General features: G+C 37.8%; 1 protein-coding gene across 4 annotated transcripts; it reads right to left on the minus strand.

Annotated features, from left to right (window-relative positions):
- Positions 1 to 2,161: 2,161 nt before the first annotated feature.
- LOC126610613 (uncharacterized) lies at positions 2,162 to 10,354 on the minus strand. 4 transcript variants are annotated; one of them, XR_007618589.1, is made up of 6 exons: positions 9,795 to 10,353; positions 8,218 to 8,589; positions 5,791 to 8,128; positions 3,676 to 5,709; positions 2,842 to 3,138; positions 2,162 to 2,372 (listed from the first exon to the last, which is right to left on the minus strand). XR_007618589.1 is itself a non-coding variant. In XM_050278713.1 (5 exons), the coding sequence occupies exons 1-4, from the start codon at positions 9,867 to 9,869 to the stop codon at positions 3,707 to 3,709; spliced, it is 4,788 nt and encodes a 1,595-aa protein (XP_050134670.1). In that variant the 5' UTR covers positions 9,870 to 10,354; the 3' UTR covers positions 2,470 to 3,138; positions 3,671 to 3,706. The 4 variants fall into 4 exon arrangements, 2 of the variants coding, with proteins under 2 accessions (XP_050134670.1, XP_050134669.1); XR_007618590.1 differs by having other exon boundaries at positions 2,162 to 2,448; XM_050278713.1 differs by lacking the exon at positions 2,162 to 2,372 and having other exon boundaries at positions 2,470 to 3,138; positions 3,671 to 5,709; positions 9,795 to 10,354.
- Between the last annotated feature and the right edge of the window lie 15,104 nt (positions 10,355 to 25,458).

Raw genomic sequence — 25,458 nt, forward strand, 5'->3', positions numbered from 1 at the left:
CAACGAAAAATAATAAGGGTGTGCTTTGTAATTAGGGGCATTTCAGAGATGGGAGATGTGACATTGAAACACGCGGCAAGCCATGCAAATGAGTAACTGAAATGACGAGAGAGAGCATGCATGCATGTGAATTTACTAATTGACCAGTATACTCGGCGGAATCTAATCGACTGGCTCGGAGTCTTCGGACGGAAGAATGATGAATCAGTGTTCCCTACGTGGCAAAAACCCAGTTGAGCTTTCCGAGTCCCATATGACCCTCCTCCATGTAACCCTCCTCCATAAAAGGCGGTCGGAAGTTTTGAAAATTGTTGTGGTTCAAGACTGGGTCTATGTCCATCCGGTGCTGTTGCATTGCATCGAATACAATGAGGTAACATCTAATCAACGGAATCATATTTTTATTCTAACTCTTTGTTTATGAACAATGTTATTATTCTAATCTAGATCGATTAAGATGATTTGAAGAGTTTAAATTCGAGACTCGCAGAGTTGGAGAAGGCGTTATCCTCCAGAGCATCTACCACATGCATTTTTGGAGCATCTCCAACCGAATATTCAAATTCAAGGTGGATTGGCATGTAACACAATTTGAAGACATGTAAGAAGCTCCAACGCCGTGTCATTCTTACGTGAATTGGCATCAAAATTGACAACAGATAAAGACGCTGCATTTTTTTTTTCTTTTATAAATAGTAGCAAACACCCTTGATGCCAATCCGTGGTAACCCAAAACGAAACGACATGAAAAGTTAATCCTACATGAAGTAAAACGGAAAGTAGGCTTTGGGTCAAGACTTAACGGGTCTTGTATTTTATCTGGTCAACCCTTTAAGTACCTGTTGAACGATAAGTTGATTCAAGTCTACATGCAGGTAACCCGTTGCAAGTTTCAATCCATTAAACTAAGGTCCTGGCTTTCTCAATCTCTCTCTCAATTTATGTATCATGTAATTGTAGTGCTTGATAAAATAATTGTAGTTGTATTATTCATAACTAAGTAAAACGGTACGGGTCTGGTAATCTATTAAATTTAATAGGTCGAGTTTGAGATTAAAATTTGAAACTCATTAAGACAGCAAGTTTGACAAAAAAACAACACCAACATGCTAGTGTAACAAATAGATTACTATGTAAGGCCTAATAAATGACCAATTATAAAGCAAGAAAACAAGTTTCAATCGTACGTTGAGCCCTGAAATCACGCCAAATAATTGGCTGGTTGATTTCACCATTTAATATTTGGCACATTAGCTAAGTGGTCTGACCCTAGGATTTTTGGGCTACGATATCACCGACATTCTACAAGTGAATCCCAAAGTTTGACATTGTCCCTCCTCCCTCCTAGAAGGCGGAAAAGGATTCATTTTCCTAGAAATCTCGTGATTTCATCCGTTTATTATATATGGTGCGATCAATTTTCATTAAATACTATTCATATTTAATTTTAAATTTTACGTTTTAAAATGATTTCTAACCGCACGATATATGATGAACATATAAGATAATGGGATTCCTAGGATTCCTATGAAAATGATCCTCACCGGATCCTTTTCCTTAGGCTACATGAAAAAAGACTATTTTATCCCTTGACAGTCCCTCCTGGCCCACTTTGCTAATCTTTTGTTTTGGGCACTTCGATTCAATCGCATGTGGTGGTCCATCCGAAACCTTAACCGTTCATACGACGAGACAGAGGTGGCTACTTTTGTGCAACTAAACAAAAGCGACATGTGTTTTGTTAAATTTGTAACCCCATTCCCGGACATTGTCATATGAAACCTTCCTTGGTTCTTCAGAGATTTGTTCTTAAAAGCTACTACTTTTAACTCTTAACTCTGAAACACGACAAGTGCGTCTGATACTGAAAGTTCCCTCACTTTTTACGAAAATTCTGTTGTCCTTGGATGTTTTTACGACGAAAATTCTTCCGTGCTCCGAGACTCCGATGCATGACATCCACCGCATGATTGAATGGCTCAATTTAATAACTTTGGAAACATTTTCCGGCATAGAAGTGCCGAAGAGGCAATATGTACAAACAACCCTACGAGGCTGCAGACGGCGTGATTGCATATTGACTTGTACAACTAGCAAAACGATCCAATTCCAAACAAGTGATTCTCCGGCGAACAGAAAAAGAAACGACGAAAAATTACGATTATATCAGAAAATGTGGTGCGCTCAGCGCTGCATACCCATGACGGAATTGAATTGTTCAACTCAGAAACAACAGGCCGACATTGTTACATAAATTTAGGTGTAAATAATCACTAGAATGTCCAACGATGCAGTGTAAGATAAAAAAAATGAGCCAACTGCACCTTCACCGTCTACCCATAATCTTTACGATTCCGCTGAAACCAGAGCTACTGAAGTCGTACGACAGTTGCCAGGATTACATTTCACAGTATATGTAAAAGAAGATAAAACAAGTAAACGAAAACCCTGTCAGCGGCAGCATCGAAATTTAACAACCAAGTCAGAAGGCATTTCATAATATAAATGAATCAAATGCGGCAAAAGTGAAGTTTCTGTCCAACAATCTCTAGGTTTGCCAAAAAGATCCCGACGACTCAGGTTATAACTTATAATACAACGGGAAAAAGAAAAAAAAACACAACAAGGTGACGGCCTGTGCAAATTTCAATAACCAGAATGTGACAATATAACAAAATTCGGCAGTCCTGACTAGGTAATAACTATATATATGTAACAACTGGAGAAGGAAAAAAAATTAATGACAGAATACAAGCCGACCCTGGCCTGGCCTGGGAGGTTCATACAACCAATCTCCCCAAAGAATACAATCTGAGTAAGGATCGGGGTTGCAGTGTGTACCTGAACGAGCGAGCAGGAGTCCAAACATTGAGCACCAATGTCACAGCTTTAGGCAGCGTATAGAGGATGCTTTTCAAGAGTTAGATATCTACACAGAAAAACTTGTCTGCAGTGGCCATCAGAGCAGATTCAGTTAAAAGAACTGCTTCCAGGACCCCAGGGGTTTCCAAAGTTAGAGATGGTACGGACTGGTGTTCCGTGCAATGAACGCCTGCACCCGCCCTTTAGCATTTTTTACTGTTCAAGCGAACAACTTGTCAACTCCTGTTAGTTTCCAATGCAAAGCACCCCGATGTGCTGCAAGAAAGAAACAAGAAAGCTTCATCAAGAAGAGAATGTTCAAGGAAATTTCACAGAAGAGTTTTGTTTGATATCATATTACAAACCAAAAACCCAACCAACAAAAGCAGGTGGAAAATCAATTTCAATTTTCCTTTTATTATGATGGCAACTCAGCTTACAAATTACAAGTTGCAGTGAAGACAAGGTCATATGCCCCTCTAGTCATTCAGGATTAGACTATAGTTTTTCATATGGAGAAATTCCGAATAAACAAATTAAGGATTTTACTGAAAAAGTTAAACAATTCATGAAAAATAAATATTAAAAGAAACTTTTGCAGGATCGACTCCAAAGCTTCCAAAGTGAGAACAAATCATTAATTTAACTGATTGTAATCAAATGGAGAAAGATATCATTAGAGATGAATATCATTAATCCAATTTCATGACTGCAGTAGTGACTAGTGACACAATCCAAGGGTTTCCTTACTTGTCTAAGGCAATAAAGAATCTGAATACAATAATTTGAAAAGGCTACAAAAGCTCACCACACCTGGACAGGTTTACCGCATTGTGCCATAATTCTACTGCCATGAAGGCTGCTTATAGCCAATTCGATCAACAGCATCCAACCCACTATCAGGTTCCTTTCTCTTCAATGCACTTCCCACCGCACCTCCCACCTGAAACAACTTTAACTGATCCTCTACCAGGGCTTGCGAACTGGGAACAGAAAGCTGTCTCATTCCTGAAGGCAACCTTTCAGCTCTCCGTTCTGTTTCTGAAGCTCCAGGCCCAGCATTAAGGTCAAGACCATGACTACCCCATTTCCTACCATCAAGGCCAACATTACTGCTACCACCGGGAAGGCTCATAATATAGGGTCGAGGGTAAGAGGATGAAACTACGCCACCCGGTCCCACCATCTGGGAGGGCATGCTGGGGAAGCAAAGTGCTCCGCCAGATGATGAATCCATATATGCAGCAGAACCAGAAAAGGAGTTAGATGACAGAGGAAAACTGGTTTCAAAAGGAAACCCTGGATATTGAAATGTAGTAGCAGGAGGAAATGGCACTGCAGTTGAGGATGGATGAACAGACCCCCCATAGATTTCAGGAACAAATGAGGCATTACCAGTGGGAGGACACACAATTCTCTGAGACCCAGCAGGAGCACCATAACTCTGCTCACCCCTGCCAGGAAACATGGGAGGGACTGTGATGGCAGAATATGAGTTTCCTTGAGGAAACCATGCCGAGAAGTTCCCAAAATCAGGACTGTTTATTCTTAAATTAGAAACAGGAGTACTAAGCGGCATGCTAGTTTTTAAATGCTGGGCGCACGGAGCTGTGTCAGTGCCCACTTCATCAAGGCCTGGCCCATTGTTTAAATCAAAGTCTCTAGAGTCGTTGACTCCACCATTAGATAGTCCACCAGATAATGATGACCTACTTGGTAAGGGAGGTATATCCAACCTGCAGCTGTTGCTTACAAGCAGCCCAACATCAGGACTCTCATCCACTCTATTCAAATCAAGATCAAGCCCTCCGGAGCCCCGATCACGAGTATCTGACTTGAAACCCATTACATGAGCAGAGTTTTGGACAACTTCCTCATAAACTCTCTGATCAGGCACATTCAAGTCAAAGTCCAATGGAAGGCGGACTTGTTTGCTGAAAGCAGTATCAACAATAGGTGCATCTGTTGCATTGACTGATGCTTCCACATTCCTTCGGGGTTCTGCAGGTCGGAATGCGCTGGTAGTTGAAGATCCTTTCCATCCAAGTTCACCCGTACTCCGCATCAGGTTTTCAGGAGGTACAAATGAACCTTTGGCAGGTGCAACTACAGTAATTGATGCAGGGAAGCTACCTGACACAGAAGACATTTGAAAAGGTAAAGGGCAAGGAAAATGAACAGAGGACGAAGTTCCAGGATCTCCTGCTTTAACAAACTCTGGTTGGCACCCATCATCAACAGGAAAGCCCTCATTCAAATCAAAGTCCAGCTTTACAGCAGTATCTGACCCCAAGGAATTCACACATGAAACTTGCCGTTCCTCTGTCCCCCTTGATTCAATAACTTCTTGCTTACACTTACTAGACTTGTCATGCTGCTCATTTTCTTTAACAGGTATTGACGGTGACTCTGCCTTGGAAACCTGTAGATCGGAACAGTCAACAAAAGCCTCATTTCTTTCTGTAGCATCCCGAGCAAAATCTCTGCTGTCCTCCGGATCTGGCACAGAAATATCCCGTGTCTCTTTCCCTGTTTGTGTAGTGCGACCAGCAGCCTTAATGTCATCTGTCTGTTCACCCTTAGACTCCACATGTAAAGTGTTTCCAGAGCCCGAACAAAGAACAGCTTCCTCACTCTTCCCCTCTTTGGACTCTGAGTGATTTCCTGCTACAGCGGATGGTTTCTGCTCTGTCAGTAGAGCACTATTTGAATCCTTTTTGACATCATGGTTCTCACCAGCCACTTGAGAGGATGTGCAAGTAGATATTCCAATGTCCTGTTCAACTTTTACACTCCCGGAGGCTGCTTCAGATACAACTGGTGTACTGCTCCCGACAGTTCTTTCATCTGCACAAAAAACAAACAAATCTTCGTCAGAAAAGGAAGACAACAATTTTATTTTAGAGTCAGAACGGTTGCGCCTGTTACCATTCGGAGTCCTCAATTTTCCTTGTTCATGAGACTGGTTAGATCCTTCAGCCTCCAAATGACCTTCTTTTCTAGCACATGAAGGTGGCTCCGACACTGAAGCATCACATGACTCACCAGGCTTGACATCAGCCCTCAAGGACTGACCATCGCTACTTTGTTGCTTATTTGAGGAACAATTCAAATTTGCATTACACTCTGCTGGTTTATCCCCGCCCCCATATGAAGCAACTTTAACATCAAAACCATTAGTTGGCAGGTGGGTAAGAGAGTGTCTTGCTTCACTCTTACATCGCAATGAGTCAAGAGCACTGCCCAGCTCAGTTGCACCACTATTGACCCCTCCATTAGGTTGACATTGGATGTCAGCAGTTTCTTTGCCCACTGATTTCAACTTAGCATCATTTTCTGAGAATGATTCCTCGCGCACAGGAGAATTCCTCCCAGGAGAACCTGATGGTGACACATTCTCAGATTTGGACATTTCTCCAGCAGCCACACTAGCTAGCAAATTCATCCCAACATCATCACTAGGTGAAGCAGTACCACTACCCTCAGAAAACTTCACACAGCTTTCAATTAAAGCGTTCATGGAGCTTAACGATGCTTCATACGATTTTCCTGTCCTTGAAATGACTTTTGACGAGGAACCAGTAGCCTTTGATGTTTGTTTTTCACCATCCTCACCAGCCCTATTTTGTTCACTGCCTAGAGGTAGCACATTGCCATCTTCAGAACCCGACAATCCCTCTTTGCTGTGAAATGCATCTGAATTCACATCTGATATTCTATTACCATGCAAGGCATCGCTTCTGTGCTTATATTTTTGGTCATGGTTGTCATGCTTTTCTGCAGGAGGAGATGCTCTGTTAACAGGATCTTCAAAAGAACATCCTGAGGCACCTCGAGCAGGACTGCGACCAGTGTTTGGCAATCTGACAATCAGTCGGTTATTTCCATGGTCAATCATGGGCGCTTCAGGATGCTTCTCATAGGATACTCCAATTGTTGAAGCCTTTTCAGAAGTCAAACTTCTACTAAGGGTACACGCTTTTCCTGGCCCTGTTTCCTTCTTAACTCCTGAGGCAGGAGACCCATGAACGCCATTGCTTGATTTCCGACGGCGAGAACCACTGCCAGAAATTTTGCTCGCACTAACTGAACCGGCAGATGAGCTCCTTGCATCTTCCCTATATAAAGAACCCACATTCCTCGCATGATCACTTGACTGGCTGTTGTTCTGAGACTGGCTAGAACTGCTGCTCCTTTCCTCCTTAATTGGTGTCAATGGAAGATCTGAAGTTCCAGCACCTAACGTTCTGAAATTCTGATCCTTTGAAAGATTTCCAGATGATATACTCAACAATTTCGTTGACCCAGGTGAACCAGAAGATTTTGAAACTGTTTCTCCAGAGCCAAGTTTAATCTGAGGAGTTTTAGACACAGAAGGTTGCATAGTAGAGCTTTTTGAGCCAACCTCAGAGGAACTTCCAGTCTTTCTGCTCCCAGCTTGAGAAACTTCTGAAGATGCATGCTTTGTAGGCCACGAAACACCACCACGACTAGATCCAGTCTTTGTCTCATTCAAATTCATCTCAGCTTCAACACGTTTCTTCCACATATCAACTAAACTCTTAGCTTTCTTCTGGATTTCAGAGTTTCTGTAACTACGTAAAGTATTCACAGACTTGCCGACATTACAAGACTGCAGCGCATGAAGATTCACAGGAACCTTCTCCAGTGCACGAAGCAAAGCAAAAAGAAATTCATCAACAGATTTATCACTTTCTTTTGGGCTACTACCATCACCAAGTTTTCCCTTGTGAACTTCTTGGAGCCATTCATCCAATACACACAAACCCTTGCATTGTATAAATTGCCCAAGGCAATCCAACCTATCAGTAACTGCTATCACATCAACAAGCATTATTCGGCCAGCCAAATCTATTTTCTTGTCAGCACTTTCAGCTTCCATAAGTTGGACAAACTTATCAACGCCGTCTATGTCTAGTAGACCTCCTTTGTCCGTTATTTTTTCAAGCTCAGACTTTAGCATATTTTCAGGTCTGGACTGACCAGACTCTCCATCCTCTGTTTTAACTAAACGTTCTCGTTTGGCAGCAGGTTCGGAACCCTGATCTCCTCGTTCCCTCTTTTTTCCTTTAACTTGTGAAGAAAAGGGGGATGTGCTATTCTGTAAACTATCTGAACCAGATTTTATCTGTGGTGTTGATGACGAAGTATTCAAGGGTTTCGGAGAACGACCTCCCGACTGCACTGCCCCATGCATTTCTAGTCTTGTCTTGTCTAATAGCTGATCTACTTCTTCCTGTCGTTCCTGTGGTATAAAGAATAATCACTACAAATCTAATAATCATGAGCATACAAATGTGAGACAATGAATAAATTTAGATAGTCAAAACTCACATTAATATAGTCTTTGTCAGTTAACCACCATAAACAATTGTTCTCAGTATCATACACTCGTCTGCACACAAATGAGGATATCCCTGAAGGAAGTTCAACACCTTTACGAAGGAATGCGACTTTACACGGATGGAGTAACGATGCAGCAGGTATCTCATCCTTGTGAAAGGAGTAAAAGACCTCGTTTGGGGCAGCTTCTAGAGAGACCCCTTTGGAAAGCTTTACATCAGCAGGTCGATAAAGCCAACTTACACCTAAACATAGACGTTCCTCCTTGTCTAATATTAGCCTACGAATTATTCCAATAAAAGGTAGGGAATCCTGGGGTGGCTTGAAAAGTGCACAGTCACCGACACAAATTTTGCGACCATCCTATACAACAAGGGAAAATTTTCATCAAGCTTAAGAAATATGAAGTACAGTTTGACTGTATTTAGATATAATAGAAATCATACAGAACTATGGATAGGCAAGAGAGCGTGAACATGTATTCAGCAAACAGCACTAGAAAACATATATTCAGCAATATGGAAGCATCAGGACTAATAGAAATGAAGGTCAATTCCAAACAAAAAACATAAATAACTCTCAAACAAACGATAAATTTTAACACAAAGGGAAGGTGTTGAAATATGAAGTAAAGTTTGACTGTATTTAGATACGGTAGAAATCGTACAGAACTATGGATAGGCAAGAGAGGGTGAACATGTATTCAGCAATATGGAAGCATCAGGACTAATAGAAATGAAGGTCTCCAAACAAAAAACATAGATGACTCTCAGACAAACGATAAATTTCAACACACAGGGACGGTGATTAAATCATTACTCCCAATCAGGTAAAATATAACTAAGTTTCCATAAAGTTTTTTTACGAAACTGAAACCAAGCTAATTCTAAAGAACAGACTATCTGAAACTAACAGGAAACTTACATAAGAAAATATAATTCCAAAGCAAAATACTCAGGAGACTTGCTCTCGATCAATTACGTTCTTTGAGAATCAAAGAGAGAGAAAAACAGAGCCAAAAAGAAAAATCACACTTTCTTTGTCAATTAAGTATATCATGTTCAAGAACAATATTTCAATCTAAGCAAGCATAAAACGAGCAATTCTAAACACGGAATCGGATAGGAAGTGGTAAACAAAATTCAAACCCAACAAATTCAACTATGAGATAAACAGGACAGATATATGAAGTCCCTGTGATAGAGGAATACATGAATTCACCATATACACACATAAATGGTATAATTTAACCGTATAAAAAAGTTTGTTTCTTCCTATCAAAAAAGGACCAGATAATCGAAAGATGGAAAACCAAAAAGAAAACGAATGCCCAATACCCAATTGGAGGGCAAATTAACCCAGTAAAATCAACACCCACGAAAATTCAAGAAACCGAAAGAGGAATTTCACCAAAGGAACGGTATAATAAAATCCAAAACAGGGATAATTCATAATCACCGCAACAGCACAATAAAAAATCTCATGGTAATCGAAAACCAGCAGAAATTGACCCCAAAAAATACCAAAAAACGAAACAAAATCGCTCGGGGAAAGTGAAAAAAATATACTTTGCAGAAGGAATCGGATGCGGTAGAGGGGTCGGAAGCTACAGTCGTGGCGTTGGAATAAGGGACAGGCCACATGTGCCGACGCCGTTTCCACTTCTCAGCTGGCCACCCATGTATAGCCCTCCATCTCGGTTTTCAATTCGCGAGCAATCGATCCCACAATCGTCCGCCTTGAGATGAAACATCAATCCGGAGTCGAATTCAACAGCAGGAACCCTAGATTCGCGAAAATCGAACGGGGGGATAAAACCCTAGATCAAGCCCCGGATCTTCAATTGGATGAGGGTCGAAACGATTCGGGAAGTCTAGGGCTTAGGTGGCGGGGATTCAACCATGGGTCGGGTCGGAGAGATTTGGGGGATTTGGGATCGAGAAGGAAGGAAGGTAATTCAATTGGCGAAATCCAGAGAGAGATTTTGGGCGAGGAGCTCGCGATGAGAGAGAAAGCAAGGAGAGAGAGAGAGAATTGGACGTTGGTGCGCAAGACGAAACGGAGGAAGCAGGTGTGGGGAGAAAAGAAGAGGAAATGGTTTGGGGCTAAGAAATTGCCAGTGTTGCCAAGGTAATGCTTGATGGAGACAGGAACGACGACGTCCTTTGTGGGATTTGCACAAGGGTTTTTTTTTTTTTTTTTTTTGGTTGGAATTTTTTTTAAAATGAGAACACTGTTGGCAAACCATGGTTAAGAGTTCTTTTTGGAAGCCGGAAAGACTTATAGAGACATTTCAGCATTCCCCTTGCCACAGTCAAGCAGACTCACTAGCTTGGAACCCTATACCCATGACCTTCTGGTTTTGTGTATTTTGGAAGCCGAAATTCGCGTCTTTATCACTAAGCCACTTGTTATGATATGTGATAATTCCAACAATGTCTCTTTAATTTTTCTAGCACTATTTTATTATATTAATTAAGTACTTAAATATGAATTAGTGACATTTAATATTCATATCCTTTTGTTGAACCCATATGATGTACCAACTAACACAATTTGTTCACCAAACTTCCAAAATTACCCTTATATAAATGAAAACAGAAAAACATAAACTTGTGTTTACCACCAATATTTTTTTTAGCAAACGTTATTCTCTGCACTAAATGGGATGGGCTTAGCCTCACAATGAGCTGCAATAATGTAATTCAAATTCACCTTTGACGAAAATCAAACTTAAGACCTTTCACGTACAAATGAAGAGAAATACTACTGAACAATAGAACGAGGTGACTTTACCACCAATATTTATACCCAGAGATTAGTGGTTTATCTTTACACCCCCAACCCAAAGTACCCCTATGAAAAATAGTCACACTCCTATTATTTTCGGTGAACCCTAAACCTAAAAAAAAATCATGCTTCCTGGATTTGGCCAAATCGTCTGATGATCCTTCGTCTTAGAATTTTGGAGTATGAGTTTGGAGAGGAAAGGTCACTTGATAAACCCATGAATCATTAAGGAATCTTCTTGAGCCCTATGGCTCATGTTGTAATTCGATTACTCATTCATTCTTATTGAGTCAAGTTCATAAATTCATCGTATTCTCTTGTTTAAAGTTCTTCATAACCTTGCATTAAAGTTCTTCATAACCTTGCGGGGACACCCACCTTTTGTTTTGCTCTTATCTGCGAGCGAAATCTTCATTGGTTTTGATTTTCAAAACATTGTCGTTTTCGAGGTCGTTGTCGCTGTCTAATATTTTAATCTCCCATCGTTTGCGCAAAATTTAAGGTTTGAATTTGAAATGTGTCTTTTGTAAAATGAGACAAACAAATAATAGTTAATTTTTACTAAAAATAGTTATAATGTTGTCACAATACCTTGTGAAATACTAGGTAAGTACATAAAACTAGGGACCGAAAATTGTGTAAGGAATGTAACAAAACTTAAGTTTATTGTGTCTTAAAAGAACACCAAGTTACTTTAATTTAAGTGCGCTTTAACGAGGCTTGGTTTTCTAATTGAACAATGTTTTGGTTAGATACATTGAATGTTATAATACAATTGGTTAACTTTTTTTCTCAAGTTTTCAAAAAATATGTTATTACATTTGGTGTATCGGGCCGTGTTTTGTGCACACTAAAAATCTTTCCCTCAATTGTAAAGTAGTCGGCAAATGGGAGACATTCCAACTAATGCTATTAATGAATATTGAGTTTCTTATGGACTTGGAACTAGAGTTGTGCTTGTGCTTTACAAAATGGACTGGAGAAAATAAAGAGTTTGTAGTTTAGTTAATTAAGTTCACTTGACATCCTAAATTCGGTTATCTTCCTCTCAATATCGATTATATTGAGAAATGAGATGTTGGTTCAACATCCTTAATTAGTTTTTGAGAAATTATATACATGTCTTTTAGACCATGCTAAGTTCATCAAGATTTCATTTAAATTATGAATATACACATAATCATTTAACACATTGACCAAACTTCATTTGAGCGAAAGGAGATGTTAACTAATTATCGTTCAAACATTGTTTATCATTTCAACTCAGAAAAAGTGACGTTAAAAAGTAATATGAAGCCTCTCGAAGTCTCACATATGTATTTACTAAAACGTAACGTTCTTTATAAACAATGTGTGGTCGACTTAAAATACTTAATATTGTAACATTCTTGTTGCATTGAAGTTTTTATGGAGTCCCATGACAATATGATTCACCCTTTTCCAACCCTAGGAGTGACATGCCCACAAGAAGTTAAGTGGAAGACAAAACATGCAACTTGTTCCTGTACAGCCCAGCAGACGTTGATTGATATCACAATCATGATCATCATGCAATCCGAGCCGTAGATCCAATAAAAGCTCTCTTACTTTTGAGACTTCTTATCCTTGATTGGTTAGGTCACCCTCAACCAAACTTTACAAAGAATAACACAATACCAGAGTCCACCCCCCACACGGCTTGTCGTTTTCAACCCCATCCAGTGATGCGGATTAGAGTTTGCTTGTTGCATGTATTAAAGCTGTTTTCAGAACCCCAAATTCCATCATCTCCTGATCCATTTTGTGGGGATCCTATGGATTCTCATATCATAATCGTTCATCATACATCGTACGCTCAGTTTTCGTTAGGTATTATTTATGTTTAACTTTAAATTAAAAAATCAAATAATTTTTAATCGCACGATGCACGATGAATGACTAAGATGTGAGAATTCCTATGATCCCTACAATTTGGATCTGGATGAGATCCAAATCCCAAATTCCAAACCAATAAAAAAATTCCCATATATTTTGGTGTGTGCTAGCACCACGCTCTTTTTTACTTCTCACAATTTCTGACTTTTTGATTAGATGAATTGAAGAAGACCAAATGACAGAAATTAACAAGAAGTGTCTGAGAAGTAAAAATAAGTGTGTAAACAACAACACTCCATATTTTAGTCGTCTTCTGGCTCTGATGACGAAAGAAAACGACTGATTTGTTTTCTGGTGTTTCTTGGGTTTATTTTTTCAAAAAAGGTTTTAAAAAAGGATCTTTGAAAGCAACGTTTCGGAAAACAAACCAAACATTACATTTGATTTGATTTTGACTGGGAAAAATGATTGTATTCTGCTGAAAACTCAACAAACTTTTGCAAAGTGGGGAAAAAGAAATAAGTATGTTTTTGGAATGGTAGTTGATTGATTAATTTGATTCAAGTTAAAAGGATGATTTTTGGATATGGACAGCAAGCATTTGGTTTTGGGGACCGATTCGGCCACTTGTGGCCTATCTGTTTTTGAATGCGATGCCACCCATCTAAATCATAAATCTCCCAAATCAACTAAGCTAAGGAAACAATCAAGTGTGTAAAATGTAGAAGGATATGGCCACACTTATATAATCTTGTTCGTTATGATAGTCTAATCACGTGATCGGTAAAATTACTCTCATAAAAGAGTAGGTCTTCATGTATTTTTGTACAATCCGGTCAGTCCACCTTATGTAAATATAATCACTTACGCGCACGGTCTCACTTTTTGTGAATGTGCATAACTAGTTGCACGATTAAGCTATCTTATTAGCAATCTAATTTCGTGACTACTAAGGTCACTCTCACACAAGAGTAGGTCCCCTGTGAAATATCATCCGACCTCAGGTGCACGGGGTCTGACATCTTGTGAGAGTATTTGACCAGCCACATACTCAACTGTTACAATTCTTGTGACTTGTGAGAAACATAATCAATCGAGGTGATTCATCTCATCTGCCCGTCTCTCTGACACTCCGTTGCATGCAGGTTTTAGCGATTTTAGAGTGACCCTAAGGCCGTCTAGTTTAAATACTAAATACAGATATTTGTTTCCGGCTTGACAATGTCGTTGGCCTACAAACCTAGTGTTAAGACTTTACTTTATACCTAACTTTCTTAATCTGTTGATGTTCATCTTACATACACCTAAGTCCTAACCCATAAATATACAAGACAAGGCCGAAATGTTGAAATGTTCTAATTTTTGGAGGCCGGCTTTGAAATGTTTTATTTCTTTCAGGAATTTGTGGTCCAGTAAGATTTGATTCATAGTTGGCACTTGGCAGCAAGTCATCGTAATTTTTCAATGCTTCAAATGTAAATAATCAAAATTCATGCAAATCGTATAGAATAATGTTTGGATGTTGAAAGAAGAGTTATGTTGAAAATCCAATTAAAAGTGGACACGTGTGCATTTGTTTGGAGTGATGTTGGTTTAAGTTTTCAATTCCTTAATTGTCTGGTCACGTATCCATTTTTAATTGAATATTTTTTTATTTTAGCAGGACTTTCTACTCTTCTTTCAACGGTTAATCATCATTCGAACGTGTATTGACGTTCATCCATTGACATGATAAAAACAAAGTTTGTATTAGAATGTGGTCTAATAGTTGCTTTTAGGTTACCTAATGTTTCAGTGGCTTCATTTTGCCAATAAATATTTGGTATGCAATCAAAATAGAAATCACATGTCCAATAAGAAGGCTTGTCGCGTGGTGAATTAATGACAAGACAAAATCTAATCTATATTGATATGCGAAGTTGCATTAGAGAAACTTACTTAATCAATTATGATATACTTATTTCTCTTTATCTTTCTATACACACTTTTCTATCTTTACGTCTCTTTCTCTTCTCACGTCTTTCTATCATGCTGGTAAAAAAAAAACGATACATAATCATTCACCAACCGATCAAGAGACATAAATAATTAAGTTGAAACTTTAATATGGTAATTATTTAACTTTCCTTAAGAAGTAACACCATGGCCCTAATCATAACGCAGAATATATTAACATTCATGTCATTGTTAATGTTAATTAGAGGGCCTACTAATACACGCATAGTCGTGGTCAAATCACATCACAAGTGACAAGTTTCACAACACGTTTCATGTTTGCACAAGAAAGAATGACTTTGTTCTTCTTATGTTGTTCAAAAAAGGGGGGAAGTGTGTTTGAAATTTATTGAGGAGAAGAAATGGGGTTCGAAAATGACAGATTGGGTGGCATTTTTATTTTATTGTATTTTATCACGAAGATAATTTTTATTACAATAAAAACTAGTACAATGTCCAAAAAGGACTGGGTAAACAACTACAGGGAAGATAAAATGCCCAAGCAAAATGAGAGTAGCAACCTAAGATACAACGGGAGGCCCACATAAACTTAAGCCCAAAGGTAGCAGAAAACAGACAATAAAAATCTCTAATCTCCAATACCAAATACCACATTGCCATCACCGTCACATCCCCAGAGGAAGCCAAACTCCGAACCGAGAAAGTAGACACCAGATCAAAGTCCCTGGAAAATATATACAAAGTAACATATGGGAATAAGGTGAGGCTAAGAGGTTATGTAAAATACCCAACGCTTGGCCTCGATGGAGATCCGACATGCCAGTTGGGGGATGGGAAGTGAGGGAGGGAAGTGGATCTGATATCCAATTTATGATCAGAGCCCACCGATCCAAGCAAATGGTGGGATGGGGATGAAGTATCACAGTTAGGGATGAAGTATGCAGGGAAATAAAAGACAGAAAACAGTAAAAGAGGGCGAAAAAACGCCAAATAAGGGGCAGAAGAAGCCCTGGATAGTTGAGACTCAACTCAAGAAAAACTGAGATTAAATTAAAGGGAGAACTGAGAATTAAAAAGGAAGGGAGAAATTTGGAAAACATGAGGGAATAGGAGGAGGGAAGCAGGGAAATGAGAGAAAGTGCAAAGGAAATAGAATCTGAGAAAACTCAAGAGGAAAATAAGAAGATGGAGGAAAAGAAGAAAAGAATGAAGGAAAGAATGATGCCTCCGGCACCCAAGCCAAAGACTAGGACGGGCGGTGAAGTTGCTGGGAGTCTTTCACAGAGAGAATTTTAGAGAGAGAAAGGGAGACTTTTTAGAGAGGGTTTATCCCATGTAGAATGGGTGGCATCTATTTGTTGAATTTAGTAGACACGACATTGCTTTTGTGGTTTTGTGCTTGATGTTTCATATTTCATGATCAAGTATCACAATTCATATTTCATGATCAATGACTACTTTCTTTGCTTATTTGCTTAAGAAAGAATGTTGTTCGACTCCTTACATAGTCATTCTTTGTTAATGAGGCAGGTTCTGAGAATTTGGGAGTCATATGCGAGCCTTCGAAATAAGACCCTAGAGTCCTTTAACCCCCGATCTTTGTACATAAAAAAATTATTTCTACATCAAATATCATTAACAATCAACATTCAACTCAATATTAAACCAGTAAAGTCTTAAGGAACAATAAAAAAATCTCTACATGAAAGAAGTAAACAAGTTTGTTTTTCAAGTCAATAAGAACAAGTTTGAGTCGGTTGACATTTCACCTTTCACGTACAAAACATGTTTGTTGTTTTTTATTCAATTAAATATATATACAATTAAATGTTACAGATGTTGATCTCAGCCGTTCAACACAATGGGCTATTATATTTAAACAAATACTCAAAGTTTGTAAACTTCTTATCTGAACAGAAATAAATTTGTAATATTAATATATAGTATATAAAATAAAATAAAATTAGGGGTCCTTTCGGACTCGGGGCTTCAGGCAGCCCGCCTACTTCGACTACCCTCAAGGCCGGCCCTAACATGTGATACATAAAAAGTAATGAAAAAGAAAATTTATATGCACTTGTTAAACTGTGATTTATTTGTAAAATTAAATGACTTTTTACATATAAGAAGCCAAGTATTTTTTATTTTTGTTTGTTAATGATATGGTAAGAGCTTTGTTTAGAAGTGCTTCTGGAATGGCTTAAAGTGCTTTCTCATAGTCAAAAGCTCTTGGCATGAAAACATTAAAGTGGTTCTAGATCATAAAAGCGTCTTCAGAGATCAACCTGCCAGATGCTTTTTCTAGAATTGCTTATGATACAAAATGTTTTATGAGAAGCAAATCTCAAGCAGGCTTAAATCATTGATAGATCCTTTGCAAAGGGTTGGAATCATGGGCCTCTTGGAAGGCCGAGTCTTCCTTATTTGGGTTACCGTTTCATGTGTGCACAAATTTTCGTGCACATTCTTCATGTTTTGCTGAAAAAGGGGGCAAGTGTGTGTGAAATTTATTAAGAAGGAGAAATGGGGTTTAAAAATAACATATTGGTGGCATCTAATTTTTTATTATTATTTTTCTAATGCCTTGTTGGTCTTATCTTCTATGTGTTATTGTTGCTTTAGTATTTTGATGAGATTTTCAACAAATCTCGCCACACCATTTGTTATTATCCATTAAGAATCTCTGCTCAAAATTTTGATAAATTTTCGACTATTCATGTCGTGTTAAGTGTCATTATCTTTTTCTTTTCTTTCAATCCACTACATCTACTTACACCAATAAACTCCATCCTAAATACTCATCTTAATTCATAGATTAAAAAAAGGAAAAATTAGTATCCGGTCCCTAGTTACTATTGTTCATTAATTGAGATCTTATTAGTTTTCAATTTTTTGTTGAAGTCCCTAGCATTAATGTGATAATGAATTTACATGTTTATTACATAATTTTTTAAAATAAAAATTAGTAATTGATTTAGGGTTTTAATACTCATTCCTCTATTAAACTCCTAATTAATTTTCAATTCAAACATTAAAAAAAAATTAGAATAGGTTTGTACCCATTAGTTTTTTATAAAAAGATTCTCAATTTTTTAATCTTAAATGTACCCATTCATATAATTTTCAATTTTTTTTAATCTTAAATGTAACAATTTGTTATATGTAAAATGTACCCTTTTTTAAATATAAAATGAACCCAATTTTTCAATATAAAATCCATTCAAAAAAAAATTTAATCCATTTTTAAACTTATATGGGTACATTATTTTTCGTAGATTTTGAGAATGTATCCATGTCAAATTTAATTGAAGAAATTTACTAATGTTATTAAACCTAATATCTTTTTTTTTTCTTGTGGTTTTGAAGAATGTACCCATGCTTTGTTTTGGTACAATAATTTTTTTTGTTGATTTTGATGAATGTATCTATATATATATATATATATATATATATGTATGTATATATATATATATACACACACAATGTAATAGAGGGTATACCTTATATTTTATTATTTTTAATCCCACAAATTATGGGTTTTATTTAAAATCTCATTAATATAAACAAACATAATTTTTAATTTAAAAACTATAGTAACTTACCTTATTACATTAATGTCAAGGACTTTGATCAAAACTAAAAACAGACAAGGTTTCAATGAAAGAATATTGATAGATAGGGACAATATCTAAAATGTCCCTTAAAAAAAAGGTTCTTTCAACAATGTCTAACATAAGGTTGCTAAAGAGCAAGGAAATTGAAGATGGAGTCGTGCCCAACACTGAAGGCAGAAAGATGCGTCAAGCCATCAAGTGGTGCAAGTGATGGCAACACTCAAACTCAATCAACACCACCAAGAAGTGGGTGGTTCAAGAACCGGTCGTGAGCTGGACATCAACCGATGCAGTGGAGACCGAGGTGAGAATGAACGACATGTTGGCTACTTGGCGGAGAAGTCCCTTTATTATAGCTTCCGTTCTCCCAGTCCTAGTTCCTTAGCCTCCGCATTCAATTCTCGTCGTGGATTACACCGGCAAGCAGAGCAAGTGCCTGAAGAGGGACAATCACTGGTTGAGAGAGAATCACCCTCGTGTTGATGCAACCATGAAGAAAAAGCAGGCGGACACGGTGGAGCTTATGAGGCAGAAGTTGCGTGACAAGCTTGGAGTGACTCCACTGAGACCGCATGCTTTTTCTTCATGGCTACATCAACTCGAGGCTGATTCTCCCTCAACTAGTGATTGTGCTTCTTTACCAGGCACTTGTTCCGCTTGTCGGTGTAATCCATGGCAAGAATCAAATGCGGAGGCCAAAGAACTAGGGCTGAAGAATGAAAGCTATAATAAGGAATTGGGACCAAGTTTCTTTCATTAGATGTTCGTTGTATGCATTACTTGCCATATCATATCATATACCAATAATGCACAAATATGTAGTACAAAAAGAAGACTTAGGAAGATTTTGGTTAAAAAATTGTATAGAAGTGTCAAGTTGCCAAGCATAACCTAAAAATTGGAAATCTCAGATGATATGCAAAGAACCTTAGGATTGATGATCGGTAGGGTTCTATTATTGAAGTCCATCTTATAATTAGTTCCTCAACCTAAATTATTGATCATGATGAGAATCTGAGATTGCTAATAGATTTCATAAAATATCGACTTCAAAATCTGACTATGATCATGATCCAGGATTCCTGCTCATCAATCAGTACAGGCCAGTTATATGGACATCTAATACATATGACACACATGCATGTATATATATATAGACACACACACACACACACATATGACACACACACACACACACACACACACACACATATACATGGGGAGGATTGTGATACTATTTTTCTTACACAATTTTTATACACTTTTTTGTGGAGCCTACTGTGTAATGTACTTCAATTTCACATGAGGGCACGTTCCAAGATCTCCCGAAACGAGAACCTAACACATGATTTATTGTTAGTAAGTGGATTAAATAAATACAAAAAATTACTCATATCTGAAACTATATGACCTTTGGAGTACGCGTTTATTTATAGAATTGTATTCGTTCATATATATTATATTTATAATGATTGATTTGTGAATATGTATATGAACATTTCACTAAAGTGACCAAACAGCTAGACACACTCACATTCTTCTAGGGTTTGTCATGGTAACCCTTCCATAATTTCCACGTCCATCGACTTCAACCTTTTGTGACACTTGTGAGTGTTTATCTTCCCGTATCATGCTGAAGCTGGCGAAGTTGCTTGATCTATTTGTGTGGCCATGGTTGTCTTTTGGTCAGGGCACACTCGTATTAATACTCTTTTGTATATGTTTAGCTTGTTACATCTGTAGCGCATGTTAATTTACTGTATTTGTCGGCATTAAAGAATGTTGCCGCTGACTAATATCTGATATATCTCTTATGGAAAATTCTGATATGGATCCTTGACGGGTGATCTAACAGCCAAAAACTTGATTGTATAGGAAATCTTGAAGCATACTTGAAAATTTCATCTTATATAGCCATTAACGCTTGTTATAGTTTATACCTTAAGGGGGCGTTTGTTTGCCCTCACTAAGTGGGACTGGACTGGACTGAACTAGTTATTAGTCAAATACTGTGTTTGTTCCAAGTTGGGACTAACATTAATGAGACTAAAGGGGATTAGCATGGACAAAACCCTTCACTAAGAGGTCATAGCGAGACCCCCCAATAACCATGGAACTAGCCAAGACTATCCTCTCTCATCCTCATCATGCTCAACAACCACTCCCGATAGACTCCTCGTCATCTCCGGTCACCTAGATCATAATAAAATATTAATAATTTATATATTAAATAATATAATATTAGAATTTGTTATTATTCAGCTTCTTAGTCTAACACTGCACCAAACACTTCACTAAGTTAGTCCAGCTTAGTCTAGTCTAAGCTAGTCCAGCTTAGTCCTTGAAGCTAGTCCAATCCGAGATAGTCCGGCGCAACAAATGCCCCCTAAGTAAATAAGTACTACAGACGGTCCGGCTCGGTCCAACTCGATCCGACCTAGTTAAAATCGGGCTATGTGAGCTTGGGTCGTGTTTGTACCGGCTCACTTAATAAATGAATCGTGCTTGAGTCGACCAACTTAATAAAACATTAAGCCAATCCACGACCCTTGCCCATTAAGACCTGGGCTGTCCTAGGTTGGGTTAGTAAACTGGATGACTTCGGCAAAACAAGCTTTCGTTATAATATCACTAATTCTAAGTTTTACCAACCTTAAAATGTATGTATATAATTTAAAAATAATGAATAAATGAGCTTATTCATAATGGCCCCAACAGGTCGTGGGGCGGTAGGCCCACCAGGTCTAAATCTTATGCTCAGCTTGTCAACTTCTCACGAATCGTGTCTTGCCATGCTCTATTTAAATGAACTTAAACCATGTTTGCCGATTTAAATGGGTCGTACGTGTGTGGTACTCATGCCGGCCCGCCCATCTGGCTCCTCTAATACTACACTTCAGATATTTTGTTTCATTCTCTGTGCCCTAATATCGCTTGTATCAACAAAAGAAAAAATATCTCGCCCCAATATGTAACTTCATATTGATGTCTATGCATACGGGTCTAGGGTGGGTTGCACACATTTAACAATAATTCCCTATCCACATTTTCCTTCTTGCTATTGGATATAGTATTCTTCTTTTTGTATATATAATCGACATATACAATAATAACGCGCTAAATTGTGCTACATGTATGTTTATTTATTTTATTTTTTTTCGAAATACTACATGGAGAATTGGGTGTGCAAGCTGTGACTAATTAAGGCTTGAACATGTTTAAGTGTACCTTAATCTAGATTGGCTTGCACTTTAATGTAATTAGGTCAATGATTAATCCCATGCAACGTAAATACCGTTGATCGAGGTGGTGCAAGGGAGATTTGATGACAGGTCTAAAGTAGAGTTTGAATATCCTAACTTAATTTTAATTAATATAAAGTTTTTTGTGATAAAATCTCACATTGTGCAGGTACTAGGAGTAATTAACAAGTTAAGAATAATATCGGTGTTATCGGAAATGGACCATGACCTGTCTCTCTGATAATCTGATATGGTAACAGAGCCTGAGAGCAGAGCCCGTACTGTCACGTGATGAGTGAGTCCCCTTGGTCCAGTGCGATGACGGTTGATATCGTGGCCCTACGTGTTGGGTGAGTCTTCTTGGCTTCACCTGGTTGCTGATGTATGGATTTCTCATGCGTGACATACTACTTGGGCCTCACGTGAGGGGTGTGTTGAAGTATCCCCACATAGGCCAGAAGAAAAAAAAAGTTTAAACATCATAACTTATTCTTTACTTATATAATGACATGTGATGTGTCACTTTATATTCTGAACAAACTAAAGAAGAAATAATCGATGTGAAAGGACAAGAAATGGAAAAAAAAGAGAATATAATAACGTTTGCACATGAAACCGCCATACCTTACGTGGTATAGATAAAAAAACTGTTTCAATGTAATAATGCAGTGTGATGTTATTATTATTTTATTAATAATATTATTATATAGTACTATATAGTATATATGTTGACGTGTACAGCAAAGTCCAGGGTAGATAATCACATGGGGACTTAATTTTTCTAGGAGAGGAGCACGTACACATGGGACTTGATCAGCCAAACGGCCAAGACAGAATCACTTGGATATTCCATAGTATCTGCCGTATACATCCTCTTCTGCTGCAGCCACAGTGTCGGTGGCTCGCGATGTTTCAAGGTTTTAGGGTTAACTAGCGAGGGTGATCGTGCGATAGTATGGATTTTAAACTCATACCAAGTACGTAGAAAGTTTTAAAATGAGAAAATTATAGTAATAGTTTCTCACTTTTGATTTAATTGGAGTAACGGTTTTCTTAACTAAAAAATTTGTGACCATTGGTTCTTTAACTTACCAAAACGTGCAGCTATGGTTCTTTTCGTAGACTTCGTCATAACTTCCATCAAAATGAGTTATGTTGGAAAGACTATTGCTACAATTTGGATTAAAGTTGAGGGACCATTGCTCAAACTAAGATAAAATTGAGGGATCATTTCTCCAATTGAGTTAAAGTTGAGGGACCATTACTATAATAGTTCTCAATTGGTTTTCCATATTTGCTTATTGATTTAGCCTCATGTGTGTGACATGTGACTCATTTTGACGGAAGTTCTAACGGAGTTGACGAAAATGACCGTAACTGCACGTTTTGATGAGTTAAGGAACCAACCATCACATATTTTTAGTTGAGAGACCATTACTACAATTTCTTCATAATATATGATAAGTGAATTTTATATTATATATTTAACCCTATTTTTAGTATATTTTGGTTAATATTTTTGAAGAATTTTGATACTTTGAATTTTATTTTTAATATAGGACTCCCGACTTCCTCTGGAGCAAAACATGGTCAAATGGACGAATTTTGGAGTAATTCCAGTTGGAATACGATCGTGATTCAATTAGCTTGATCGTATCAAAATTTGGGATTTTTCCACCAAGCGGTTATTTTCTGGCGATAAAATAAAGGAGCGATGCGCCGTGCTAGAAAATGACGTTTCTGGGCTTAAATTGCGTTTTTGGAGCCCAAGATGACCTCAGATGGTTTCGTGGCCTTCTGGAGATGTGTTCGGAACGTCCTGATCTTTAAAACAACCTATCTCGGGCCAGATTTGGAGGAGATCTGAGGCTAAAACGTGGCTGGACAAGTACTTGGCAGATTCTCCTAGTTTAATTAGGGTTTTATTTTCTAAGATATTTTATTATTTTTCTTGGTTTCCTAGTTGGAATAAGAAACCTAGGTCTTAGGGTTTGTAAGGGCTGAGCAAATATATTGCTTGGGCCGTCTACAATTTTTCACTACGCTTATTATTACTCAACTTCAGAGACAAAGAACTTGGTTAGGGTTCTTGGAGATTTTATACTTTAAGGTGTTTTCATTCATTTTCTTCTTAATAATATTTTCTATGATTTCAATTATGAATATGCATAACTAATTCATTTTGCTAGGGCGAAACCTTGAGCCTTAACATGAATATGTAATTTTTATTTAATTGCTTATGATTGATTACATGCACACTTTGAATTATTGATCACTGTTTTAAACTATCTAATTATCTTGATGATTGGCCACCATTAGGATGTTTAGACAAGTAATTGGATGCAATTCGGTCGGAATATCACCAGAGGATTGAGTATTGCTTCTTGTGATTGATAATTGTAATTTCATCTAAGACGAATATCACGTTCTTAGGGGTTGCATGGTTCTTCAAAAGGTTTTCATAAATCTTAATAAGTCTTGCATTTCATATTTGATCTGAATATCACAAACGGATTGCATGTTAGATATACGTTCTTACTTGAATATCACGAGGAGAATATGTATTAGGAAAACCTAACTTTCGAAGTGGCATGTGTAAATCATAAGTAATTGGTAAAAATATATAGAATTGCTAGGTGATGGTGGAACCCTAGTGCCTTTATAAATTGGTATTTAAAACCCTAGTGCCTTTAATGTTAATCTGTGAGACGGTAGAGAATCTACGAAGAGTCTCACTTTTAAAAACATCTTCTCGATATGTATCTCATCAGGGCAGCAAGGTTGTTAGGCTTGGAGCTTTAGTTAGTGCAAAGTACTTTGAAGCATTTATGTGTCTACTACACGTGGGTAAATAACCGTTTTAACCGACGCTTTAACTTCAAAGACTAGGGTTGTTTTGAATTCTCTGCCGGGCAACTTCCGCGGGCCGGAAAGGTTGACCAAAAATAAGGAAGAGAGAAACTTCAACCAGAAAGTGCCCTGCAAGTGTTTTGGCTCACATGCCCGCTAACTTCCAAGTTTCACACCAGACAGAGACACTATACAAAATGAGATTTCTCCTCTGCATTAAATTACTAATATTCTCGATTTCTCTGTGTCTAATTTTTGTGTTTTATAAAAGTGATGATTGTTAGAAGGATCCATTTGGACACATCTAAGCTTTGATATCATTCCCTTTTTCCTTTGGTTTCAAATTTTCAATTAATTATTTCATTGGACGAAATAAGTAACTGATTAAGAAGTGAATACTCGGTAAGAACGTTGCGTAAGCAGACTTGTAAAGCCGTCTAATAAGAAGTTGTAATAGTGTCACGAGCAGTGCCATATTTGTTGAAGTATATGCATCACACATTATAAACTTCATGAAGTTAAATCCCTCTTTATATTATAGTTGACTAATTCCACTACAAAGCCCTCGCTTGGCAGCTCATATAAGGACCGAACTGGATTACTAATACAAATCGGGTCGTTTGGTCCGGATTTGGATCCTCTCCGAGGCAACTGGTCGGGATCCTCCTGATCAGTGTTGGTGGACCGTTGAATTTTTATCCAACGGCTGCAAACATGGGGCCCTCTAAAAGTTATAATAATTGTAACCGTTGGATAAAAATCCAACGGTCCACGAACACTGGTCAAGAGGATCCCGACTAGTTGCCTCCGAGAGGATCCAAATCCGTTCTGTCCCTCTTGCATTAAATAGGCAACATACTATTTAACTTGTTCCACTTATTTTATATGATTACACCCGTTTAATAATACTGTCCAAAAAGCGTGTA

This window comes from Malus sylvestris, chromosome 17 (genome assembly GCF_916048215.2).
Source record: "Malus sylvestris chromosome 17, drMalSylv7.2, whole genome shotgun sequence".
Taxonomy (NCBI): domain Eukaryota; kingdom Viridiplantae; phylum Streptophyta; class Magnoliopsida; order Rosales; family Rosaceae; genus Malus; species Malus sylvestris.